The sequence below is a fragment of the Pan troglodytes genome, chromosome 10 (assembly GCF_028858775.2).
Source record: "Pan troglodytes isolate AG18354 chromosome 10, NHGRI_mPanTro3-v2.0_pri, whole genome shotgun sequence".
In the NCBI taxonomy this organism is placed as follows: domain Eukaryota; kingdom Metazoa; phylum Chordata; class Mammalia; order Primates; family Hominidae; genus Pan; species Pan troglodytes.
The window spans coordinates 14,049,176-14,056,358 of NC_072408.2; the positions used below are offsets into that span (position 1 = coordinate 14,049,176).

The 7,183-nt window shown below is 60.3% G+C and overlaps 2 protein-coding genes across 5 annotated transcripts; one reads left to right on the forward strand and one right to left on the reverse strand.

The window, feature by feature from the left end:
• The first annotated feature begins 872 nt into the window (after positions 1 to 872).
• On the forward strand, positions 873 to 4,209 carry TPI1 (triosephosphate isomerase 1). Of its 2 annotated transcripts, none has more exons than XM_063784770.1 (7): positions 873 to 1,677; positions 2,247 to 2,370; positions 2,482 to 2,566; positions 2,641 to 2,773; positions 3,071 to 3,156; positions 3,432 to 3,519; positions 3,648 to 4,209. In XM_063784770.1, exons 3-7 carry the CDS (start codon positions 2,489 to 2,491, stop codon positions 3,764 to 3,766), a joined length of 504 nt encoding a protein of 167 aa, XP_063640840.1. In that variant the 5' UTR covers positions 873 to 1,677; positions 2,247 to 2,370; positions 2,482 to 2,488; the 3' UTR covers positions 3,767 to 4,209. The 2 variants fall into 2 exon arrangements, with proteins under 2 accessions (XP_063640840.1, NP_001065250.1); NM_001071782.1 differs by having other exon boundaries at positions 932 to 1,046; positions 3,648 to 3,766.
• Positions 4,210 to 4,316: 107 nt separating this feature from the next.
• Positions 4,317 to 6,785, reverse strand: LOC134806917 (splA/ryanodine receptor domain and SOCS box containing 2). 3 transcript variants are annotated; one of them, XM_009424718.5, is made up of 3 exons: positions 6,632 to 6,785; positions 5,624 to 6,372; positions 4,317 to 4,703 (listed from the first exon to the last, which is right to left on the reverse strand). In XM_009424718.5, exons 2-3 carry the CDS (start codon positions 6,285 to 6,287, stop codon positions 4,576 to 4,578), a joined length of 792 nt encoding a protein of 263 aa, XP_009422993.2. In that variant the 5' UTR covers positions 6,288 to 6,372; positions 6,632 to 6,785; the 3' UTR covers positions 4,317 to 4,575. The 3 variants fall into 3 exon arrangements, with proteins under 3 accessions (XP_009422993.2, XP_063641493.1, XP_063641494.1); XM_063785423.1 differs by having other exon boundaries at positions 4,317 to 6,372; positions 6,632 to 6,732; XM_063785424.1 differs by having other exon boundaries at positions 5,624 to 6,689.
• Positions 6,786 to 7,183: the final 398 nt, after the last annotated feature.

The window sequence follows — 7,183 nt, forward strand, 5'->3', positions numbered from 1 at the left end:
TTGTGTCCTGTTTGATACCTTGGGAGAGGCTTACCTTCCTGGGGTTAGCAGGAGGGCGCTTAAGAAAACTCCTAACTCTGGCCGCCTCCCCGCCAAAGGCAAGTCTGCACTTTTCACTCGTTCTAGAGCTCTAGGAAAATTGGGGTTGGGTGGGGAGGTGGAGTAGAGTGACTAAATGCCGACACAAAGCCAAGGAAAGATGGAGTGAAGAGCCCTTCCCTCTCTTTAGTCACACAGGAGTGGAGGATTTCCCAAATGTCCCTACTGGCTAGCTGGCTTCAGGCTGGGACTCAGTCCCTGCAGTTCCTGCCAGGCCTTGCCAGCCGGGGCGAGGGTTGGGATGATCCTGGCGAACTATGCCTGTGTGGGCTGCCCCTCCCGCTGTGAACCCTGCATTTGTCCCGCAAGTTTTCACTCAGCTAGACTCCCTGGGTACAAGGGTGCCTGCTCAGCAGTCGGGCATGAGCTGCTCCGATGGGCGAAGGAGGTTGTCTATCCCACAGTTGGAGAGGGGCCCTCTCTGCCCCAGTGGGCGATCTGGGCTACGGCCAAGTTGCCACCAGCTAGTTCCGCTTGAAAACCACTTCTGGCCCCGTGGGGGACTCAAGTCGCCAAGCGAGGGTTCCCCTGAGCGCCGGAGCTCACAGGTCTCGCCTTGTCCCGAAAGCCCCGCAATCGAGGCGGAGGCGACCGAGCCCCCGACTCCCCTAGAACGTTGCCACAAGAAGGGGGAACGTCGGAACAGTGCATCATCGGGCGGCGGCCGGGGCGGCGGCAGGAGGGCGGGCGGGGGGCAGGGCTCCGGGGGACTGGGCGGGCCATGGCGGAGGACGGCGAGGAGGCGGAGTTCCACTTCGCGGCGCTCTATATAAGTGGGCAGTGGCCGCGGCTGCGCGCAGACACTGACCTTCAGCGCTTCGGCTCCAGCGCTATGGCGCCCTCCAGGAAGTTCTTCGTTGGGGGGAACTGGAAGATGAACGGGCGGAAGCAGAGTCTGGGGGAGCTCATCGGCACTCTGAACGCGGCCAAGGTGCCGGCCGACACCGGTAAGCCCTCGCCGAGGAGGGGTCTGGCCGGGCCGGGGCCGGGGCAGGAGTGGCAGCGCCCTCTCCCGAGGCCCCGAGGCCGGTATCCGCGCGGACCTGATGCAGGGCTGTGGGACGAGGGCCGCTGGGGTCCGGGCAGGGGCCTCGCAGCCGCAGCCCCGTCGGTGCGTCGAGGGGGCAGGGCGGAGCACATGATGCCCGTTGGACTATGGGGCAGGTAAGGACGTTTTGGGTCTCCTGGAGGAAAGTGGCCCCGGGGCGCGCACTGGGGCTGTGCCCGCCAGGCGACGGGGTTAGGAGCGGAGCCCGAGGCTCTGCGGGAGACCGGGGGAGGCTGACCGCAGCCGCCGGGGTGGGGGAGGAGGCTGGGCCGCGTGGGCTTCCCGCTACCTGCCCCCTGGCCTCCCGCGCCGTGCGCCGCCGCACGTAGCCCCAGACTCCTCCCCCTCCTCGCCGGCGTCCGCGTCCCCGCGCCGAGCTGCTCGGGGTCCCTGAGCCCCCAGATCTGACCCCTTCCCTTCGGCAACCTGAGCGACTCCCGCCTTCCACGGAAGGGACCGAGCCGGTGCCAAACAGGCTGAGCGATTTGGGAGTGAGGAGCCATCCTACCGCTTTTCCCAACCTGGAAACGGTAAAGCGCAAGGCCTCTGAGTCAGTTAGGTCTCTGCCACCCACGGGCAAAGGATGCTGTCCTCCATCCTCCTTCCTCCCTCCACCGAAATCGGAGAGCCGCGGGCCTGATCCAAAGAGGCATCCCCTTCTCGTTCATTCCCCAGAGGCCTCAATACAAACCCCAGGAGTTGGCCCCTCTCCTTTTGCTACAAATCCTTGCCTTGCAAAGGGGAGGTGAGGATGGGCTATTTTAGAAGGGAAGCAGGGTTGCTCCCTGGAGAATGCTGAGTCTGTGAGGTGCCTATGCCGAGAATAGCTCGAGGAAATTGGAGCCCCAGCTGTTAAAAGAGCAGAGGGCAGGGTGAGGGCCGTGGCCTCTCAGGGGTGTCTGGAAGGCTCTTCGAGTTGAGTGCAGACCCAGCCTGGGCTGGAAAATGGACAAAGGTCATCTTGCTGGGGTGAAAAGGGGGAGAGCAGAACCAAGAAGAAGAGGGTGAGGGCTGGGGGGCTCCAGGGCACTGGTTAGGAATTGTGGGGAATGAAGGCTTTCTTTAGTCTCATCCCCCTGTGGTACCATCTTGTCCTCAGAGGTGGTTTGTGCTCCCCCTACTGCCTATATCGACTTTGCCCGGCAGAAGCTAGATCCCAAGATTGCTGTGGCTGCGCAGAACTGCTACAAAGTGACTAATGGGGCTTTTACTGGGGAGATCAGGTGAGATCGAGGTGGAGAGGGGTGTGTGGGACCCTTCCCTCACTTTCCTCGGTGAGGGGAAAGCCACACGGTGGGCTCCCTGCTGAACCTTGGCTTCATCTCTTCCTTTAGCCCTGGCATGATCAAAGACTGCGGAGCCACGTGGGTGGTCCTGGGGCACTCAGAGAGAAGGCATGTCTTTGGGGAGTCAGATGAGGTTAGTAGCCAAGAGAGAAGATAAGGGATGCCTTTTTCCAAGAAGGATGTCTCACCAAGTCTGTTTCTCAACAGCTGATTGGGCAGAAAGTGGCCCATGCTCTGGCAGAGGGACTCGGAGTAATCGCCTGCATCGGGGAGAAGCTAGATGAAAGGGAAGCTGGCATCACTGAGAAGGTTGTTTTCGAGCAGACAAAGGTCATCGCAGGTATCTCTGGAGAAAGGGACCTTTGAGCCTATCCAGGGCCACAGAGACTCAGAGGGTAGGGTCAGGCCCTGGAGCCTGTCTTGGTCCCCATGCTGATCCAGAAAAGGAAAAGGGGGAGGGGGAGTGACAATCTTTGCTTGGGGCCTATCACTTCTCCAGCCCCAAGGTAGATGCCACCTGGAAATCCCCCAATGTCCACTAGGGGGCAGTAGGCCACCGTTCTTCGTACTCCGGAGAACCTGGCTGGAGAGCTCTTTCTTGTTCACCCTTCCCTCCATCTGTATCTCTGCCCTGCAGATAACGTGAAGGACTGGAGCAAGGTCGTCCTGGCCTATGAGCCTGTGTGGGCCATTGGTACTGGCAAGACTGCAACACCCCAACAGGTAACTGAGCCCAGGAGCCCCGCCCTCATCCCAGCCTGCCTCAATAGGTTTGGACAGACACAGACCACATGGGGCAACCCCTTATTTCAAAGACACAGAGACCTTGAACCCAGAGACAGTGACTTGTCCAAGGGCATCCAATCCAGGGCCTGGCTTGGATCGGAGCCCTGGTACTCTGACTCAGTCAGAAACCACACTAAGTGTCCACTGGTGCCAGTGATTTTTCCTCTTAGAGAAACAGAAAAGGTCTTACTTAGGCCAGCTTCTTGTTCTAGGCCCAGGAAGTACACGAGAAGCTCCGAGGATGGCTGAAGTCCAACGTCTCTGATGCGGTGGCTCAGAGCACCCGTATCATTTATGGAGGTGAGTGGCTTTGGTTCCCGGCTGAGGTGGAGTGGGCTGAGGACTAGACTGAGCCCTCGGCCATGGAGGTGGGGATGGGGCAGACTCATCCCATTCTTGACCAAGCCCTTGTTCTGCTCCCTTCCCAGGCTCTGTGACTGGGGCAACCTGCAAGGAGCTGGCCAGCCAGCCTGACGTGGATGGCTTCCTTGTGGGTGGTGCTTCCCTCAAGCCCGAATTCGTGGACATCATCAATGCCAAACAATGAGCCCCATCCATCTTCCCTACCCTTCCTGCCAAGCCAGGGACTAAGCAGCCCAGAAGCCCAGTAACTGCCCTTCCCCTGCACATGCTTCTGATGGTGTCATCTGCTCCTTCCTGTGGCCTCATCCAAACTGTATCTTCCTTTTACTGTTTATATCTTCACCCTGTAATGGTTGGGACCAGGCCAATCCCTTCTCCACTTACTATAATGGTTGGAACTAAACGTCACCAAGGTGGCTTCTCCTTGGCTGAGAGAGGGAAGGGGTGGGATTTGCTCCTGGGTTCCCTAGGCCCTAGTGAGGGCAGAAGAGAAACCATCCTCTCCCTTCTTACACCGTAAGGCCAAGATCCCCTCAGAAGGCAGGAGTACTGCCCTCTCCCATGGTGCCCGTGCCTCTGTGCTGTGTATGTGAACCACCCATGTGAGGGAATAAACCTGGCACTAGGTCTTGTGGTTTGTCTGCCTTCACTGGACTTGCCCAGATAATCTTCCTTTTTGAGGCAGCTATATAAATGATCATTTGTGCAAGAAAAAAAAAAAAACCAAGAACAGGTTTCTATAACAACATCTCTTACTATTTTTACTTGAAAAAATGTTTTGCGTAGCAGACTGTCATAGCCTTGAATGCCGGCTCCCTTTCTTTCTCCCTCCGAGTGGCTCTGGGGCTGTTGATTTCCCCAGAGCTTGGGTTGGGGTAGGGGCTCAGCCTCACCAGCTTTCAGCAGCTGGTCTAGGCCAGCAGTGCCTCCCCACCTCCCCAAGGGGAGGGGTGGTGGCAAGGCCTCTGTGCACAGTCTGTGGTATCACAGGGCTCACTGGTAGAGCAGGTAGCGCTTCATGGCAGGGGGCAAGGGCAGGGCAGATACCTGGCCGAGCCGGGTATCCCCCAGGGTGTGGCGCACACACAGGCGGCTCAGGTGCAGAAGGGAGTGTGGCTCCGCTGGGAGAGAGAAGGAGGGGAATGTAAGTATGGGTGCAGCCACCAGCCAGATGTCCTCAAACTACAGGGTCCTACTCAGATGCCTTTCTGCTTTCCTGCTTTGAGTGTGCCCACCTTGGCTGAAAGGGGAATTTGAGATACCCGGAAGTTCTGCCTCCCAGATAAGATTTCACACAGCCCTAGTCAGAGCTGGGGGTGAAGAGCTGGCTAAGGCCCTCTAAGCGACAGGCCAAGGTGGCTCTGACAGTGGTGGAGCTGGCCCAGGCTTTGACTCCAGAGGCTTGGGAGCTGGGGCTGAGGTGAGGAGGGATGGGCCCTCCACTCTACAGCCCACACAACTGCAGAGAGCAGCTCCAAGCCCTGGACCCAGTCAGTTCCTGGGGAGGCTCCTCCCCTGCTGCCCCACCCTAAGGCCCTGCCTCCTCCACTGCTCTCCTCCCTGGTGCCCAGGGCCCCAGTGTCTCCATCCTGAGGTGTGGCTGAGGAAGGAAGTAGGTATGTAGCACAGAGACAGGTTAGAGCCCAGGGAATCCGGTATACAGCCTGGGTACCTGGCTCTGCCCATCCTTCTTTTGGACCCGTACATCAAACCCAGTACCTAACGCTTTGCACCTCTTGCTCAGGGGTTGATATCTCCTGAATTCTCTCATCCCTGCAGTTCCTCCCTCCATTCTGAAGGTTCACCATTTACTGGCCAAGAGAACTTGAGAAAGTTGCTTTCTCAAGCCTGTTTCACCTCTATTGCTGTTGGATTAAATTAAATAACAGCTGTGAAGACCCCTAGCCTTTCCCAGCACTGAACAGAGGTTGAGGCAGGCTGGATGAAGGTCCATCCCCTCTGCTCTTGTCAGAAGAGTTTCCATCCCAAACCACTGCCACCAGGGACAGAAAGTTCTCCCCACGTCTGCCCCAGGCCTCACCTCTCCTTTCGCCCAGGTAGCGGATGCGGACCTGGCACTGGCCCCAGACAGCGCTTACTGCCGGATAGAGGGTCCTGCCCTTCAGTCCGCGGAATGCTGGCCCCAGGTAGGTGCCCCCAATAGCGTAGCCCAGAGTTCCCTCCTCCATGTCCAGAACCACCAGCAGTCTCTCTGGCACCTCCAGCTGCTCACCCTGAGTTCCCGCTGGATACTGGGGGGCTCCGGGCCCCTTGCTCTGATGGTACAGCTTCCCCCGCCCGATGTCCCAGCCCCACGACTCGCTGTTGCTGCCCAGCAGCGCCGCGTAGTGGTCAGTCTGCAGCGGGGCGAGGGCCGTGGCCACGCCCACCACGGCATGCGTGCCCCTCTGCTCTAGGGGCCAGCTGATCTCCCAGGCGTGCAGGCCCCTTGAATAGCCCCTCTTACCCCGGGCCCCATCTGTGCTCTGGGCCACGGGCCGCCGCTCAAAGTACAACCCTCCTTCCTTGACCTCGATGTTCTCTGAACAGTCTTTGGGGTTCCAACCGTGGCGCCGCTGGGCCCCCAGGTCAGGAGGGGGTGCAGACAGCAGCTCTTCCAAGCCCTCGGGACAGGAGAGGTCAGGGTACAGGGCCTGTGGGGTGGGGGTGCTGCTGCTGCCCCCCGCCAGGGCTGTCTGGCCCATGGAGGTGAGGAGCTAGAGGACTCCCCGAAAGAGGCTTGCTGGGGCGTCTTTCTCTTCTGAAAGTTGAGCTCCAGTTTGGATTGACCTGGAAGGGAGTTGGGAGAAAAGGGGTGTGAAGAGCAGAATCTTGGCGGGGGCTCGTCACCCAGGTACCCCATCCTTTCACCCAAGTTTGCCAACGGGCCCGCTCCTCCCTCCTCGCTGCCCCAAAGCTCCTGGGCCCTTCATCTGCCCTCGCCCCATCTGATCCAGGTCGCCAGAGACTCTCGCGAGTTCGCCCCCTTTGGGCCTCAGCATGGACCATCCCCCTTACTCGCCCGGAGCCCTCGCCGCTGCCCCCGAACCTCGGTTGACTTCCCAGCCCTGGAGGTCGCCGGGCCTCTGAAGGAGCCGGGCGGAAAGAAGCCGAGGCGCGCAGAGCGCAGACCGCCGGCCGCTTCCGCCCCCAGCTCCTCCCTTGGGCCGAGCCCGCCCCGCGGCCCCGCCCCTCCGGGGCTTAACCCCCTCATCGCCGCTCACGGCAGTGCAGCCCCCGAGGCCACGCCCCTGTGGGGCCCCGCCCCCTCCTGGGCAGTTACCGCTCTATACCGGCTGCAGCCGCGGAGAGCATGCCCTGCCCCCGTGGAGCCCACCCCGGGCGGTTAACCTCGGGTCTCAGTCCTGGGCTGTGACCCTCCCCGAGGCCCCGCCCCCACGGCGAAGGCCCGGGGCAGTTAACCCTTCTCTTGCTGCGGCAGAGTCCGCACCCGGGCAGGCCCAGCTCAGAATTAACGCTTTGATGGCATCACCGCCTCGGGAATCCCTGGGGATGGTGTTCTCCACCGTCAAGACCTTTGAGCCGCCTGAGCGACTAACTCCTGCGCACCCGAGGATAAGGAGCATGGGGTCAAGGAGGG

Coding starts and splice junctions, on each gene's coding strand:
- TPI1 (NM_001071782.1), top strand. CDS start 932: ATGGCGCCCTCCAGGAAGTTCTTCGTTGGGGGGAACTGGAAGATGAAC. Junction 2,774..3,070: donor GCAGACAAAGGTCATCGCAG/GTATCTCTGGAG, acceptor TCTGCCCTGCAG/ATAACGTGAAGGACTGGAGC. Junction 3,157..3,431: donor AGACTGCAACACCCCAACAG/GTAACTGAGCCC, acceptor TTCTTGTTCTAG/GCCCAGGAAGTACACGAGAA.
- LOC134806917 (XM_063785423.1), bottom strand. CDS start 6,287: ATGGGCCAGACAGCCCTGGCGGGGGGCAGCAGCAGCACCCCCACCCCA.